The sequence below is a fragment of the Schistocerca piceifrons genome, chromosome 10, assembly GCF_021461385.2.
Source record: "Schistocerca piceifrons isolate TAMUIC-IGC-003096 chromosome 10, iqSchPice1.1, whole genome shotgun sequence".
NCBI lineage: Eukaryota > Metazoa > Arthropoda > Insecta > Orthoptera > Acrididae > Schistocerca > Schistocerca piceifrons.
The window spans coordinates 101,279,412-101,298,205 of record NC_060147.1 but is presented as its reverse complement, the minus strand read 5'-3'; the positions used below and the strand labels follow the sequence as shown (position 1 = coordinate 101,298,205).

General features: G+C 44.7%; 1 protein-coding gene across 2 annotated transcripts in view; it reads left to right on the top strand.

The window, feature by feature from the left end:
- LOC124718909 (angiotensin-converting enzyme-like) overlaps positions 1-18,794 on the top strand; it is a 284,445-nt gene that overhangs the window by 191,103 nt on the left and 74,548 nt on the right. For both annotated transcript variants that reach the window (XM_047244559.1, XM_047244558.1), the window contains exon 3: positions 18,397-18,555. In XM_047244559.1, coding sequence (XP_047100515.1) covers positions 18,397-18,555 — 159 coding nt within the window. The remainder of the gene's footprint in view (positions 1-18,396; positions 18,556-18,794) is intronic.

The window sequence follows — 18,794 nt, the reverse complement described above, 5'->3', positions numbered from 1 at the left end:
GCCCTGCGCCGTCCACGTAATTTAGACCCTAATGGTATGTGGGGACACACAGTGCAAGCGCAGCTGGAGACTTCTGGAGAAGGTCGTGGCTGGCACGGACTGCTACTGGTTGGCTATCTGGAGAAGGGATCGGCCAGGCACAAGTGCCCGACCTTGCAGCTCTCTGTAGACACACACACACACACACACACACACACACACACAGGTATTTTCATTGTTCTGTCGGTTTACCTGCAGGTCGGACACGATTTTGTGGCGTGACTTGCGAAGTATGGACAACAGTGTTGTTGCCATGCTGTATTGAGACTTCACGAACAAGGTTCTCTCTGTATCTTAACAAGCCTCTCGGTCCGCAATTCTCTTATCATGTTATCTAATATATCGCATATATTCCAAATACCATACTCGAATATTGATCTGTACCTAACCAGACTACAGTTACAAGAGTTGAATTAGGCGTACATGAAAGGAGGCGTCAACTGAGGAGGGAGTGAGATAGGGTTTTAACCAGGGTTGTGATGTAGCCCGACCCAAAAAAAGCTGCCAGTTTTTTTTCAACACATTTTTAAATAATCGCCAGAAAACCCAACTACAGGGTGGGCGAGAATTAATTGCTTATTTAATACTTAACCAGTTTTCATAAAACAAAAAAAAAATTATATAATTGTAGAGCTGCCACAAGGCGCATGTAACTTTTTCTTTATTTTGGATGTTTCACTCGACCAAGGCGAGCATCTTCAGAACTGTGGAAATACAATGTGTTTACACCACCATACAACAAGATAAATTAATAGATTCAACTTCGAACATGATAACTTACATTTCGTGGTCGTGGGCCACTCGTTACAAATAGCGGGCTGCGTATAGCGCCATTTTTATACATAAAACGGAGCTAACGTAAACTTTCTGATCAGGTGCATTCTAAGATTAAACAGCAAAACGTACCATTTCTTGTTGAGCTAGTCGAGACCCTATCGATATGCGCTTTTGCACACATGCGAGCAAAAAAAAGGTACGCAGTTATTAAAATAATTTATTTGACATAGTTTAATGATACTATTTATTTAATGAAAATTAATTAGTATCTAAAACATGTTTGCATTTTACAAATCCATATGATGATGATGATGAAAATATGCCGAAACATATTTCCGCGTTAAAAAAACTATAATAATTTACAATAATAGATGGACCTGAATTCTCTTAGTTTACTCTGAAAAAGATGCTGTTGCCAGACCTCTGAAATCAAAGTGACGACTATTTATTTCCGTTTTTAATATGTAGTAAGCTTTTCCCTGAGCCGGCCGGGTGGCCGAGCGGTTCTAGGCGCTACAGTCTGGAACCGCGCGACGCCTACGGTCGCAGGTTCGAATGCTGCCTCGGGCATGGATGTGTGTGATGTTCTTAGGTTAGTTAGGTTTAAGTAGTTCTAAGTTCTAGGGGACTGATGACCTCAGCAGTTAAGTCCCATAGTGCTCAGAGCCACTTGAACCATTTTTTCCCAGCGAAAGGAGAAACGTCGAAGTGTAGTGCGGTAACTCTATTTTCTGCAGTGGACTGCTGTGGCTAAGCGAAAATTTGCTTGTTGCTGACAGGGACTTGAACTTGTGTCGCATATTTCAAAAATGGCTCTGAGCACTATGGGACTCAACTGCTGAGGTCATTAGTACCCTAGAACTTAGAACTAGTTAAACCTAACTAACCTAAGGACATCACAAACATCCATGCCCGAGGCAGGATTCGAACCTGCGACCGTAGCGGTCTCGCGGTTCCAGACTGCAGCGCCTTTAACCGCACGGCCACTTCGGCCAGCTCGGATATTTCATAGCCAATGTGTTACCAGGTGAGCTATCTGACCAGACCGACCAGCGCGAGGCGTACGTCGTGAGCGTTTGCCCAGGACAGGGACGTAGTCGCCAGTATTCTCAGATTATTTTCTGAAGACGCCATTGTGTGCAGTGAGGAAATCCGTAACTACCTGGGCGGGATTTCCACGTTGTTGCACCGAATAGCGGCGTGTGCCTTTAAGGTAAATGAGAAGGTAATGCACACGTACAAAGGAAAAAAAGAAGAGTTGCAGCTGTCGAGTATTTTATAAGAGATCCCAATGTGCTTTATCGGCTAGCTGGGTAAATGTCGGACTTCAGATCAAAAGATGAGGCCTTCTTTATTCTATTTGTTTGGCCACTGGCTACCCAGCTATTTAGCCAATTGCACTGTTATGTATTATCTCACAATTACATACGAGCTGTTACGTAAACAGTGGACTTTGGACACATCTCACTAATGTGTCGGTGGTAGAGGAATCTAATAAAGACACCCAGACGTCTACAAGAAGATAACACATTAATAAGGTAAGATATACTATGTACACTTCCTCACTGAGACAGACATAATTTTGAAGTGCTGTAGGTTCAATGGGATACCGATATGCACGTACGATTACATAGATGGCGGTAGTATAGCGAACACTAGGTATGAAAGGTCAGTGCAGTGACGGAGTTGTCATTTGTACTCAGGTGATCCATGTGACAAGGTTTTCGACGTGGGTTATGGCTGCACGAGGGGAATTAATAGACTTTGAACGCTGAATATTAGTTGGAACTAGACGGATTGGACATTCCATTTTGGAAATTGCGAGGCAATTCAGTATTCCGAGATCCACTGTTCAGGAGTGTGCCGAGAATACCAAATTTGAGGCATTAACTCTCACTGCAGCCGGCCGTTGTGGCCGATCGGTTCTAGGCGCTTCTCTCTGGAACCTCGCGACCGCTACGGTCGCAGGTTCGAATGCTGCCTCGGGCATGGATGTGGGTGATGTCCTTAGGTTAGTTAGGTTTAAGTAGTTCTAAGTTCTAGGGGACTGATGCCCTCAGATGTTAAGTCTCATAGTGCTCAGAGCCATTTGAACCTCTCACCGCGGACAACGCAGCGGTCGACGGCCTTCACTTAACGACCGAGAGCATCGGCGTTTGAGTAGAATTGTCAGTGCTGACGAACAAGCAACACTGCGTGAAGCAAGCGCAGAACTCAATCTGGGACGTACGACGAACGACAGTGCTGCGAAATGTGGCGTTGATGGGCTTGGCAGCTGACGAACGGACGCGAGTGCTTTTCCTAACAGCACGGCATCGCCCGCGGCGCCACTCCTGGACTCGTGAGCATATCGGCTGGACTCTAGACGCCTGGTAAATTGTGGCTTGGTCAGATGAGTCCCGATTTCAGCTGGTAAGAGCAGATGGTAGGATTCGAGTGTGCTGCAGACACCACGAAATCGCGGACCCAAATTGTCAACAAGACACTGTGCAAGCTGGCGGTATCTCCGTAATGTTGTGGGGTGTGTTTGCACGGAATGCATTGGATTTCCTGGTCCAACTGAACGGCTTGGAGACCAGTTGCAGCCGTTCATGGACTTTTGTTTCCAAATAACTACGAAATTTTGATGCCACCAGGCCACAACTGTTCGTGATTGGTTTGAAGAACATTCTGGACAATAGCGAATGAATGGTTTGGCCAGCAAGAACCCCTCGACGTGAGTCCCATCTAACATTTATGGGACATAATCGAGAGGTCAGTTCGTGCACAAAATCCTGCTCCTAAAACATTTTCAAAGTTATTGGCGAATACAGGGGCAGCATGGTTCAGTATTTTTGCAAGGGACTTCCAGTGACCTGTTGAGTCCATTCCACGTCGGGTTGCTGCACTACGCCGGGCAAAATGAGGTCAGACACGATATTAGGAGGTGTCCCATGACTTTTGTCACCCCATTGTATAAATAGTGTTTAGTGGCGTTGTGCTGTGTAGACGCATTGCCCTCAGTGCGGTCTTCCGTACGAATGTTGGTAAGTCTACAGTACAGAAGCACTGAATCTGGAGGCGAACCTCTGACAAGCGAACCGCGCCTCCTCGTCATCACCAATTTCGTTCAAATTACAGTAGAAGCAGGGCTTGGATGTAAATGAAAGTGACAAATGAGAGCTCCAGGTAGCCACGTGTGCAGGAAAAAAGCGTTTTCGCACGGATTGGACGTTGCATGGGCCATTTATGGTAACGCAGTTTCCAGGTTCCGGTTGGGGTAGCGGAAAGAATACAGAAATTGTCATTGTCAATTAAATTCCCCAACAGCCGAGTAACTAAGATGTTATTTTATTTTATTCTGAAGGCTACCATTGTCAGAATTTCACAATGACACCTTAAAGCCCAATATGCATATCTCCAAATAAACGAAAATGTCATATAGTGCCTTAAATCCCTGGATATCGTTAATTAAAAATAAAATAAAATAACATCTTAGTTACATGACTAATGCAGAATTTCATTGACATTGACAGTTACTTAACCAGCCTAGTCCCCTGTCCATGATGAACCAACAGAGATAGAATACAGGACGATAATCCGAGGGTCATGGGTTTGAGAGCGTATGGGGAAATATTTTTATTTTCAATTTTTACGTTAAGTACACTGCAGATCAACCGAAATGATGATCAATGTACTCTATGCATTAATATTTCCATGAAAGGCGTGAAAGGAGAAAGGCAAATTTAGGATTGTAAATAATTTCCAGAAAGGGTTCTAAGCCATACACGAGAATTGCGTTTATGAAATTATTCTTTTATTATTTTACACATGATGATTTACACGCGCTGAGGTGATATTCATCGGGAAAAAAAACAGGATAAGCAGTAAATTTATCGGCACGTTGCACGAGTTATAGACGCCAGTTTTTACAGTTACATGAATCTTTTAAAGTGTCTATTGAAAGTTAAACGTCGTTTACATTCCTAAAAGGTTCATATTGGCGGCAAACCATGCCAAATACTGGTGAGGATAGCTAGAGGCTAGAGGCTATTTTGGTTCTGTCTCCTGGGGATGTGATTTCTTCTTGTCTCTCGATGAGATAAGAGCAATTTTGAAGCTTTTTGATCAATTCTTTACCTCTCGATAAAAATAGACATAGTAGGATTGCATTAACCCGACGAGGACTGCTTGAAGATCAAAATGAAACTAACAGAATACGAAGTCATTTACGCTTTAATTACAGTTCCTCCTTGGGAAGTTATTTGCAGAGTCCTCGTGGACGCTGACGAACTGGTGATGGAAATCAGCGACAAAATCTGTGAATATCATCGTTCCACAATTACGAAGCTTTCACAACATTTCCCCCAAATTTCACGGAGTGTGTTGCATGAAACTGTGATAGAGAAGCTTGGTTACCACAGATATTTTGCTAGGTGGGTTCCCAATATCCTAACAAAAGACCGCAAAAAAAACAGACTGGCTGCAGCAGTGATCTTCCTCAAAGATTGCGAGAATAATGGTTATAGACCACATCGTAACTGGGAACGGGACTTGGGTGCAGCATGTCAGTTGTGAAAGAAAGAGGCAGTCAATGGAAAGTGGACTTACATTCTCCCAAGAAACCAAGGAAGTGTTTGCAGGCGCTGTCCTCAAGAAAGTAAATGGCTTTTTGTTTTGGGACTCAAGAGAGTAATTCTCGTCGATTTCCTTAAAAGTGACAACAGTTAACTCAAACACCGACAAAGTTGAGGCGGGCGATACAAAACAAGCAGCGGGGAAAATTTATTCCAAAAGTATTTTTTTTTTTCCTCTCGCGACAACGCATGTCTACACACGGCTAGTCGTATCGGAGAGCTCCTACAAGATTTTGGATGTGAGGTGTTTGATCATTCACTCCACCATAGAGCCCGGATTTGGCGCCGAGCGACTGCCGCCTCTTCCCAGCAATGAAGACATTTCTCGCTACACAACGATTTGATACTGACGCCGAACTGCATGTCGGTACAAACCAATGGCTCCCATCGCAGGCGGCAGATTTCTACAGAACCGGTATTGAAAAACTTGTGCCACGGGACGATGTGCCTCAATTTGAGTGGCGATTATGTAGAAAAATAGCTTAAGACTGTGCTTTTAAAATGTATATAATAAAATTTGGATTTTCCATATTAATTTTTTATTTCAAAGGGTCTGTTACGTTCTGGATGCCCTCGTATATTTTCAGTCGCAGCCGGCCGAAGTGGCCGTGCGGTTCTGGCGCTGCAGTCTGGAACCGCGAGACCGCTACGGTCGCAGGTTCGAGTCCTGCCTCGGGCATGGATGTGTGTGACGTCCTTAGGTTAGTTAGGTTTAACTAGTTCTACGTTCTAGGGGACTAATGACCTCAGAAGTTGAGTCCCATAGTGCTCAGAGCCATTTGAACCATTTTTTTTCAGTCGCAAAATTTACTTTTCCCTTTGCCTTTGCTTTTCATGAAAATATTGGTAAATTCAATGTATTGGGCATTATTTCGGTTGGTTTGAAATGTTATAAACGTAAAAATTGAAAATGAGAGTTTCTGCTTCGGGACTCCATTCTACAACCGTCGGATTATCGTTCTGCAGTCTTTCCGCTGCGGCACCTCTGCCTGGAAGCTATGTCAACGCAAACAGTTCATGTCTAGCACGATCCACACCAAGGCTACTTTTCCTAAACGCTTGGTCACTTGTAGCGCCCACTTCTGTTATTCTCGTTTCTGGCCACGCCCTGCGTATGCTACAAATTTGGACGAAAAGGGTGACAACGAGTAGGCTCGATGTCCTTTTGAATTGCGACTGTTTAAGAAGGTGCGCCGGCCTCTCAGAGTCGCACGCAGTGAGGTCGTGCCCTGTGGTGGCGTGTAGGCGTGGCGCCACCCAGCGGAGAACGGCAGGTTTGAACATGTGTGCCGTTCCCCTCGAAGCTGAGAGGCAGCGTTATGTGCGTTCGGCGAAGCTGGCGTCGGTACCGCACTGCTTTTCTTAATTACATATTATCACTAGAAATAACACAAACTAACTTTTTTGTTCTGGTCTGTGGATAATACAGCGTGCAACCACGTTAATAGACCAGCTGTCAAAAGTCTGGAAAACCGCCTTCTGCAATGCGGACTACTACGATTGGTTGGTTGGTTGATTTGGGAGAGGGGACCAACCATCGAGGTCATCGGTCCCATCGGATTACGGAAGGATGGGGAAGTAAGTCGGCTGTGCCCTTTCAAAGGAACCATCCCGGCATTTGCCTGAAGCGAGTTAGGAAAATCACAGAAAAGCTAAATCAGGACGGCCGGACGCGGGTTTGAACCGCCGTCCTCGCGAATGCTTGTCCAGTGTGCTAACCGCTGCGCCGTGTCGATGGGTAGACTGCTATGAGACGTGCAGGAAGAGTGTCAGTAAGGTTCTGGAAGGTACCAAAAGAAATGTGGAGCCGTGCTGACTCCAGAGTCGTGGACAGCTGCGCCATGTTTCTCTGCTGAGGATCCATAGCGCGAACAGCCCACCCGAGGTGGCCGTCCAGATTCTCGAATGGGTTTGAATCCACGGAGTTTGGTGGCCTGTAGAGTAGGATAAACTCATACTGCTGCTTTTCGATCTACACACTTACACAGCGTGCTGTGGTACATGTTTCATTACCCTGCTGCTAGATACCATCGTGCCCAGGAAACACACACTGCGTATAGGAAAATCCAGTGTGGAATGTAGCAGTATTACGAAAAGGAAAGTTGCTACTCCCCATACAGCGGAGATGCTGCTTCAGTTGCCAGAGACTGCTGTCATGTGTGTGTGAGTTGCGTTTGCTTGAGTGTGTCTGTCGTCCATTTTTTGAAGAAGGTCTTGCTGGCCGAAAGCTTATTTGTGACACTCTTTTTGTTGTGCTATCTGCGCCTCAGCATCTCCACTACATGGTGAGTAGCAACTACCAGTTGCCAGAGAATGCTATCATATGCGTGTAAGTTGTGTGTGTGTGTGTGTGTGTGTGTGTGTGTGTGTGTGTGTGTGTGTGTGTGTGCCTGTGTGTTCGTGTGTGTGGTCCATTTTTTACGAAGGCTGTGCTGGCCGAAAGCTTATTTGTGACAAAAACAAAAGTGTGTGAATTCCTAAGGGACCAAATTGCTAAGGTCATCGGTTTCTAGTCTGACACACTACTTAAACTAACTTAGACTAACTTATGCTAAGAACAACAGACACACCCATGCCTGAGGCAGGACTCGAACCTCCGACGGGGGGAGCCGCACGAACCGTGGCATGACGCCCAAGACCGCGCGGCTTATTTGTGACAGTATTTTTGTTGTGCTATCTGCGACTCAGCATCTCCACTATATGGTGAGTAGCAACTTCCCTTTTCATAATATTGAAACTGCGTATAGGGGTGGACATGGGCCCTAGGGATAGATGCGTACTTGTGTTGACCCCTATTGCCTTCCAGAATGACCATATTACCCAGGGAATGCCACGAAAACATTCCTCAGACAATAAAGCTCCGGCCTGGGCTCTTCCGACGATTCTTCTTTGCTTTCAGACATTTCACTCCTTACACGCCGATGGAACATAAAACGCGATTCATCTGAAAAGGCGTCCGCGGCTAGTGGTCTTGAGGTAGCGTTCTCGCTTCCCGGGCACGGGGTCCCGGCGGGGTCAAGGATTTTCTCTGCCTCTAGATGACTGGGTGTTGTGTCTATTTCATCCTCATTCACTCGCCAGTCGCCGTAGTGGCCCCCGCGAGGGGTCTCCCGGCCACCAGTGCCATACGCTCATTATTATTATTATCTAAAAAGGCCACCAGTCACCAGTCAGTGGACGTCCAGTTGCGGTACCGGCTTGCAAACGGCAGTCAGCATGGGTGCATGAATCAGGCTCCTGCTGCGGAGGCCTATGCAGAGCAAAATTCTCTGAACGGTTGTTGGGGAGACACTGTTGACAGCCCCTTGATACATCTGGCGGTCATTTGCAAACAGTTACTCGTCTCCAGAATGAGATTTTCACTCTGCAGCGGAGTGTGCGCTGATATGAAACTTCCTGGTAGATTAAAACTGTGTACCGGACCGAGACTCGAACCCGGGGCCTTTGCCATTCGCGGGCAAGTGCTCTACCATCTGAACTACCCAAGCAAGACTCACGCCCCGCCCTTACAACTTTACTTCTGTCAGTATCTCGTCTCCTACCTTCCAAACTTTAAAGAATCTCTTCTCCGTATCTTGGTGGAGCACATGCCCGCGAAAGGCAAAGGTCCCGAGTTCGAGTCTGTGTCCGGCACACAGTTTTAATCTGCCGGGAAGATTCATATCAGTTGCTCCTCTGTTCGCCCGGACACATCTCCGCAGCCGTCGTTCGCCCGTCATGTATGACACGTTGTGCATCACAGTTGCCTCGTTGGCGGTTTAGGATAGCGCCATTTTCACATGCGCGGTTTACTTTAACCACAGCGGCATGCGAACAGTTTAAAAACTTAGCCTTTTCGGGAATGCTCCACCCATGGCCCGAAAGCAAATGATCATGCACTTCTGGACGACCGATACATCGCTGCGATTCCGCATTACGACAACGAGTACACTGTTTTTCGAATCCGCCTGACACGCTTAATATACCCTCCACTGTTAGTGCCGCCACCTGCTGTCTGTGAGTCGTTATTGTACGTTGGCATCGAACAAAAAAAAAAAGGTTCAAATGGCTCTGAGCACTATGGGACTTAACATCTGTGGTCAGCAGTCCCCTAGAACTTAGAACTACTTAAACCTAACCAACCTAAGGACATCACACACATCCATGCCCGAGGCAGGATTCGAACCTATGACCGTAGCAGTCGCTCGGCTCCAGACTGTAGCGCCTAGAACCGCACGGCCACACCGGCCGGCGGCATCGAACATAGGCGACTGTTATATTAATATGACTGGGTCGTGGAACTGGCAAGTCTTTTTCACTGTAGTGAACGTTGTGGGGATCATCCTTGGAATTAAATAACTAATCGGGCAAGAGATTAACACTGTACCCAAATAACCAGTTATAAAATGACTAAATGGTTGCATACAGTTTCTTCTTTTTCTTATGGTAGCAGCTGCTGGTGTTCACCACTGGGTCGGTGTATTCATAACTTGGAAGATAAATGTTTGTCTCTTGAAAGTTTCTTCCGGTGTTGACGCAGAGTTTTGGCTGTCGGGCAAGGTTCGTGACACTTCCAAGTGAAGGAATTCCCAGTTTGACGACTGCCTTACAAGGTTTGTCCTGCTGAATGACGTAGCCGAGCAGCAATTGATCAACTTCTGATGGGTGATCTTCGTGACATCGAGAGGTTAAAACTTTGATTCTGTAGAGGTGTGCAGCATTAACACCCCTGTCCATTTCGTATTGTTGTAATGGATGTTGTACTCCGTTGTGAAAGTTTAGTGTTCTTACTGTTCACTTCACCTCTAGTAACCATTTATGTTAATGTGAAACTATATCTGGCTCGGTCATTCAATCCCACGTTCAGAAGGACGATGCGTAATACAGCACTGAGGTCTTGAAGAAACCAACCTTTGGAGTGAATTCGCTTTAAATATTTTTAGTCCATTCGGCGGGTTTCTATATAAAAATTGCTTCGATGGCATTCAAAATAGTGTTTAATGATCTTTGCAAGCAGTACAGGTGTGTCTTAGATGTCGCTAGACGCAGCTGTGTTGTTTTCTCGATGTGTTTCTCGCCACAGCCGCCATGTGACTCCACTCTCCTCCTGTACCCTTCTAGCGTCGACCTCACTCTTTGGACAGAAAAAGAGTTTGCACGCGGGAAGGAGAAAGTTTCTCAGGAGCACGTTTCAGACGCCCGAGGTTTTCATACTTGCTAAATCCGCTTCTGAAGTAAGAAAACATCGAGAAATTGCCTGTCGGTTTCTGTCAGGGTTCTTCGGCCGACGTTTGTGTGGCGAGTTTTTTCTGACGTTTTCGCCAGCACGAGGTGGCTGGTATTGTCAGTGCTTCACTCTCCTTTGCCATCAGCAATGGAGGCTGGAACTTTGGTAGTGACAGCCACTCGTGCTGGTGGAACGTCAGAAAAATCGTCAAACAAACATCGGCCGAAGAAGCAGGGACAGAAACCAACAGGCACTTCGTCACCAAGTGACCACGAAAGCCTTAACAATTTTGTAAGAAAACATCACACAACACTTGCCCCTTACCACCACTGTGCTGATATTGAGTACGCCGACAAGTAGAACTGATGAGTATATCCGCCTGCTTCCGAAGTTCTTTCGCACTGTATACGCCGACAGTAGCTAGTTTTCCAAATTTATTTACGGATTTCACGGTCATTTTAATGCATTCAAAGCTAGACACGATTTCTACGTTCTTATACATTAGCCGCTATTTATTCTTATAAAACACCTGTTGGCCTTGTCCTTGCTTCTATGCCTTGCGCATACCTATCGCGTTTCATTTTCCCGGCTGCAACATTCAGTTCTCTGCCATGTCCGCCTGCTACACTTTCTTCTTTCTGTGCATATCTAAACCTTCAGCTAGCACATCTTTCATTACATCTAGCACAAAACTCAATTCTTATTCACTTTCAGCTATTACTGATGCATCACCGATGAATCGTTTTGTGCTAATTTTGTGCCCTTGACAAACAACAACAGTTCCTTAATTGCCTTTTCAACGAACAAATAAACATCAATGGTGACAATGAACTTTTCTTTCATCTTTCCTAGTTTGGAAGTCTTATACAAATCTGTCAGTGGAGACTATTCTAATTCGGGTTAAGGCAAGAGAGTGGATTTCCATCTCCTTACCTGAAAAAGCAAAAACATTTGATTTCATCCTAGATCGTAAAACATCTTTCCATATTTATAACGCCACAACAAGCACCGAAATACGACCCCGTTTGCATTTTGAATGTGGTTCTCCAGTCCATATACAAACACACCATCGTTTCGCTGCGTGTTTATACATGCTAGCGGCTTTCGCTAAACAGAAAATCGTTTTCTGTGATCAAATCTAAAGCGAAGCGCTAGATTTGTCAGATAAAGTTGACGGAAGGCAACATCTGACAAAAGTCCCCTATTGCACCATGGGAAATATATTTGACAAAGCAACTTTGTCAGAGGAATTTGATAGTGTAATACCGATCTAAGGCTGAGATCAGAGCATCACCGACAACGGTCGCCAGAGGTCGCCCGATAACATCGGCCGACAGCTTGGTCGCCGTGCGTCCAATATCCGTGGCAGGATGAAGGAGATTAGGATAAGTGAAGGTACAGCGTATTCTTTCGAGGAGCTTATATTTTAGCCTCCTTGGACGGAGTGGATTCCACGATGTTCCATGCTTCGAGACGTGCGCTACATCGCGGATTTTGCTGTTTAAAGGATGTGAATAAGCTAGTTCTGTCCTCAGTTATTGGAATAATCAGACAAGAATATATGAGATGAAGAGGGAAACGTTCTGTTATGTATTGTTGTGGTTCGTAGTGACATTGCAAAGCAAGATTACAAACACTCTGCACAACTTCAAGTGAATTCAGCAAAACAGACATGTATAAACTAACTTTCAGTGACTGTCATTCAGCGTATATGTGAGAGAGAAACATAAATTGTACAATAAGGTACTCTGGACACCTAAAGTACCGTACTGAAATGTTTCAAATGGCTCTGAGCACTATGGAACTTAACATCTGAGGTCATCAGTCCCCTAGAACTTAGAACTACTTAAACCTAACTAACCTAAGGACATCACACACATCGATGCCCGAGGCAGGATTCGAACCTGCGACCGTAGCGCCTAGAACCGCTCGGCCACCAGGGCCGGCACCTAAAGTACTGAAACGTGGAAACATATATACACCACATTTATGGTCACGTGCTATAAGAGAATCACCACGCTACCATTTATATTCGCTGTTAACAAATTTCCTGATGGAGACATCCTCCTGAGCAAAATGGTTCAAATGGCTCTGAGCACTATGGGACTTAACTTCTGAGGTCATCAGTCCCCTAGAACTTAGAACTACTTAAACCTAACTAACCTAAGGACATCACACACATCCATGCCCGAGGCAGGACTCGAACCTGCGACCGTCGCGGTCGCGCGGTTCCAGACTGTAGCGCCTAGAACCGCTCGGCCACTTAGGCCGGCCCTCCTGAGCACTCTCGGCCTGGAGATCAGAGTGGGGCAGCTGAGGAGAGCTCCGCCTACCATCCTCCAAGGAAGCCATGGGTCTGAATATGGTTATATAAATATAACCGAAACCGGTCACCTATGTCATTGAGACGTAAGTGTTGTGATCAAGACTGAACTTTAGTTAAAATATTTCATAAAAGACTTTCGCTGTTAGACGGTCGTAGTGACCGAGTGGTTCTAGGCGCTTCAGTCTGTAACCGCGCGTCCGCTATGGCCGCAGGTTCGAATCCTGCCTCGGGCATGGATGTGTGTGATGTCCTTAGGTTAGTTAGGTTTAAGTAGTTCTAAGTTCTAGGGGACTGATGACCTCATAAGTGCTCAGAGCCATTTGAACCATAATACAAATATTTTCTGTAATATTTGGTGTTATGTATGTAATAAGTGCGCGCTCTCTCTCAAGAGTGAGTTTCTCTGATTTTATGAAACTTTATAACCTGATATCCTTACTGACTGGCCATGGAACTTTCCAGTTTTTCCTATAATATTTTCGTGGATATTGAAATTTTTATTTTTGTATACGACAGACAGAACAATACTGTTAGCATATGGATAAGATAGGAGATGTGCCTTTTAATAGAGCTAACAGAGGGAATTGATTACTCGCCCACCTTCGTAAACAATCTGCGTGGTTTGCGAGCCAGATGCAACCGACAGCCGACAGCTGCCGCTGGAGAGAGCTGCAGCCACAAATCACGCTAACCGGCACGTCGCAAGATCCCCTATCTTCTAAACTGATACTGTTATTACTCAGCTTAGCCACGAGTCCGTAGAGGGTGGTATATGTGACGTACAGTATAACTGGTCAGCATTCCTACATGGAATTTGCGAGTGTAAGTCGGACCTTCCTTGATCCGCCTTGGTGGGTCGTGTCGTCGGATTTCCTCCTACCTGTGCGCGGTGCAGCTCTCGTAAATGTTGTCCCGCGCAGATTCTTCATTGGCGCATTGGATGTCTCTGTCGGTGGAAGCCAATTATCTGAAATTGCTGTCGATCAACTTTGGGGTGTCTGTTTATTCGAAATTAACATTCAGAATGCCGTAATATAACTTTTTTCCTATTAGATCAATAATGAAACACTCATGTCACAAACTACTCGTAACCGAGAATTTGGCTACCATCGAACAAGACAGGAAGAGCTCTTAACGCCGACTGCCGACTTAGGCGCGCAGTCCGTATCTCTTACTAGTTTCGTCACAGTTCGTGGATTTCCGATCAAGTTCGTACTTACGGTACTAAGATATGCGTTTGTTATTGAGCGGGTGTGAATTTTAACGAGGCAAAATTATGATAAATAGTTTTAAACATCCAGTGGCTCCTCCTAGTATTCATGTTCTCATAAATGACTTTAATTGTTAAATATAAATAAACAAAATCGGTGACTTTGGCGCCAAGATGGTGGTACTTCCGGTCATGTATATTTCCCAGGCTGACGCTTGTTGCTACGGTCCAGCGCCGAGCCCCACCCCACTACGCGCGACATACGGTCGCTTCGTCACCTAGCCAGCCAGCGTGGGAAATGCTAGCCGAATCATGGCTGGCTACGGACTACAGCACTTCCTAACTATCGTAAATACATCAATAAGAGACAATAATTTATTAAAACTGGTAAAAATGTCTTCCTCACGTAAGAGGCAACTTTCAACATCCCGTGAGATGTGTGCGCTGTGTGACGTGAGACTGCATTTCCCGCCCGCGTCCACGTCGGCGGTAGCTGCCCCGTCCCATGCACAGCTGAATAACGCGGATTCGGCCGCTCTCACTTGTGTGGCGTGGCCTTGCCGCTGGACGCGGCGTTCTGTCTGTTCAGTCCTTGAGCCATTTCAGTTATCACTCTTCAAGACGTGGGAACTCAATTCGCTGTGTCCGCTTCCTCCTTCCTTACGTTACAGTTTCAGTAATTTTAGTGCCTGCTTCAAGAGTCTCGGCAGCAAGTGTGACGGAATCCCGAGTTCGCTGGCTGCATCCTGTATTGTTTTTCCCACTCCACGTTCCACGGTATCGATAACACGCTTTTGTTCCGCCAAAGTAAAACAGTTGTACGTCTTTGAAGTCATTCTTGCAATTGGTTTGTGTACTGTAGTATGTTGTGTATCTGTTGAGGAAACAGATAGCGTCGCGAACACTGAAAAGAAGCAGCAGTTGTCTGCAAACTGACGAAATAGTTCGAATTACCAATTTTATGTGGGCCGTATTTTGCGGAAATATTTGGCCGCAGTAGCGTTTACCGTCTATATTGCTGCTATGTGGCTGCAGTAGAAGGCAATTTTGCGGTATGGCCGGGCAATATTGCTGATGTTGCAGATAGTTACCGAAGTACTGACGAGTGAGTGCCGGTGTTTTTTCACCAAGGGTCCTGCTCTCACCTTTCTTCCCTGCTGCAGTCACGTGTCAGAGAGAAACCTGTATCGTTTCGCTTCTGTTCCAGAGTTTGCGCGCATACATGTAGCACCCTGTTTTGCCTGTTGTAGAGTGGAGAACTGGACAAACGAGAGAACTATGAATTTCATAAATGCGTTTCGCCTACGACGAGAGCGATGTGGCATCGAAAGTAGTCTATACAAAGATCGCACTTTGAAAAAGGACAGTTGTCAAACTGTTGCCCATGAGCTCGGAATCACTTCTGATGAAGCATACAAAAATGCGAGACAGAAAATGTTGCCTAGGGAGAGTGGGAGCGCAGGTGTCTATTCCGACACGTGATTTGTATTTGATGTCTTGAGTATCATAGTGTCATTGTATGTATGTATGTATGTCCCACATATCTTCCTAAATCAACGTATCGATTGCAACCAAACGTACAAGGACAAGTCCCCAGCAATGAGATCGACGTTTTGAATCTTTGTGCATGTGATTTTAATTAACTTCTTACGTTTTGTCATCCTGTACTTCTGTCCACGTTATTACATTCATTATTTCGGTTCCTTATTTTGCTTGAATTTCGTTTTGTTTACAATCCCTTCTTTCATTTACATCTTCATCTGTGTTCCTTTCTCCATTTTGTAATACATTGCCGAGCAAACTAATTGTTATCTTGTAACGAAAAATAAATTTTTAACTCAATTGCAAAGTCAAAGGGCCGCCGGAGTGGCCGTGCGGTTCTAGGCGCTACAGCCGGGAACTGAGCGACCGCGACCTCGGGCATGGATGTGTGTGATGTCCATAGGTTAGTTAGGTTTATTAGTTCTAAGTTCTAGGCGAATGATGACCTCAGAAGTTAAGTCGCATAGTGCTCAGAGCCATTTGAACCAAAGTCAAAGTGAATAGATTATTTCGTCTTAAATCGGCATTTTCAAGTGTTGTTACATAAATAAAAATAATTAAATTCACACGCACAAAGACCTCAACTGGAAAAAGGGCAATAGAACAGAAAATGATTGCAATTTGAAAAAAATTAATATGGTGATTAAAATGATGTGACAAAGGAATAGAAATAACAATACATTTAACTCAATTAATAATTGAAAATAAAAAATTTCAAAGCACCTGACAAGATTGAAACCCACAACTTCTTGCACTTGCGGTCCGTACTTTAAGCGTTACGCTGCGCGATCAGTCTATTAACTCTCTTTTTTTTTAAAAAAAAAAAAAAAGCTGAAGACATCACGCGAAATTCCGAAATTTTTTGTCATCTATCTTTCGTAAACGACGGCCCACCAGGGTGAATGGCAGCGAAGTTTGATTCCTGGGACCTTAACCTACAGCACCACATAGATGATTTCAAAAAGTCAGTCCCTGCGCTAGGGACCTCTCCTTGTTAGTACACACATGACGTACTATATTGGAATAAGCACTGTGGGAATGACATGCACCTGCCCTCATAGGGGTTGCGGTGGAGGTGGCATGAAAGCATAACTCAGGAACGCCAGGAACATTTTCAATCAAATTTAGAGTTTATTTTTCACCCTGCAGCGGAATATGCGCTGATGTGAAACTTCCTGACAGAGTAAAACTGTCGGCCGCATTGGAGCACGAACGCGGCATGTGTGCCTTTAGCCGGCACTTTTTCTACCAGTAGAACTACGAAGCACGACTCAAGACCGATCCTCAAAATTTTAGTCACCTAGATGTTTCAACCGAATTTGGTGTGTACAGGAATGATTATTTGAGTAGAAATGCTGTGGGAGTAAGATAGCTCTAGAGGTAGCTTGGTTTGTTTGTTGGTTTGTGTGTGTGTGTGTGTGTGTGTGTGTGTGTGTGTGTGTGTGTGTGTGTGTGTGTGTGTTAGCTTCATGAATGAAAAGTTTTTATTGTTCTGAGACAAAATAAGATAAAAAGACTAAATTTAAGAAATTAATGTGCTTCGCCAAAATTTTAGAGCGTCTTCAAATCGAATAATATTTATGTTAGAAAATAACTGGCATATGTACATTACTCAGAAAACTTAGACACCTTAAAATAATGAAATCAGTGCCATTGGAGTGTTGCAGTGGAGGTCGTCGTCCCAGTGCTACATCGATAAATACATGTAGCTGTTTCTGTATCGTGGGCAGCATATATTAATGTCACAGTAGGACGTTATGCAGAGAATTGTAAAATAGGATGTTGCTTCACATTTTAGTTTGGTGTATAGGCTTACTTCGGCTTCATCGGCTTCATCAGTATATGTCCTGACGTTGTAGATGGACATATGTCGGCTTTCAGTAAACCGCTATTGTTGTCTGTAGTTGTTGGCTGTAAATATTTTTTTCAGCAAAGTTTTAAAGCTATTCAACAATTTGCTGTTGCACGTATATTATAATAGGTTTTCTTATCAGGTATTAAAAAATTTCTTATGATATACGAGCAACAGCAAATTATTGAACAATATAAAACGTTGCTGAAAATAATATTACAACCAACAACTACAGAGAGAGCAGTAATGGTTTACCCAAAGTTGACATATGTCCATCTACAACGTCAGGACATATACTGATGAAGGCGATAAAGCCGACGTAAGCTTATAATCAAAATAAAATACCAAGCAGGATACTGTTTTCCAGTTCTCTGCATATGTTGCTGTATTGTTGTGATGAAATAAAAAAAAATCGCTAATTAGATAGTTTACGGTATCTTGGGAAATTATAGCGTGTTCCAAATACATTCTAGTCCAAAATTACTAAAAACAAATAGAAATTATCTTTTTTTCTCGAAGACATGCTGACATTGCGATAAACAACTTCATTTAAGCAGATGTTGCTGCCACCTGCCGGAAACACGCAGAAAAGAAAACATGCAATGCACTGCAAGCGCATAATTTGTACACGCTACAGTCAGGCACAGAGACTTCCCTGACTTGGAAAAAAAATAGTATTTGGATGTGTCATTTATGCTTCAGAACGTCTGAGGAGGATAAATACTAGGTACCGTGCTGCAAAAGTCAGAAGGCTAAGTGTCCTGAAGCATGCTATCCTTATTTCTCGACACATGTTCTAATGTACGTTTTTGCTCTCCTTTGTTGCAGCTAAACGTGTCGGCGGAGCACGCCAAGTTCCAGAAGCAGCAGTGGCTGGAGACGATCAAGTACCCGTGGCACACGTACAAGGACCCCGACATCCGCCGCCAGTTCCAGAAGTACTCCGTGCTCGGCACGGCCGCCCTCTCCGAGGAGAAGTTCGACAAGGTCAGTCTCTGAAGATTGCCGTCAATTCTGCGAGCGAAACTTCACGCCAGCTGTAGTGTTTTTTTTTTTTTTTTTTTTTTTTGTTTTTTTCCTTCTTCTTCAGGTATATGGGTCAGTGTTATTACCTTGGTCTTCCAGGGGGGTTTCGGTAAAGATCACTCACACGGCCTGGAAGAGCCCTATCATTTGGCACTATGACTGCAGCACCTTAAGTGGCGTCACTGGCTCCTGAACACTTC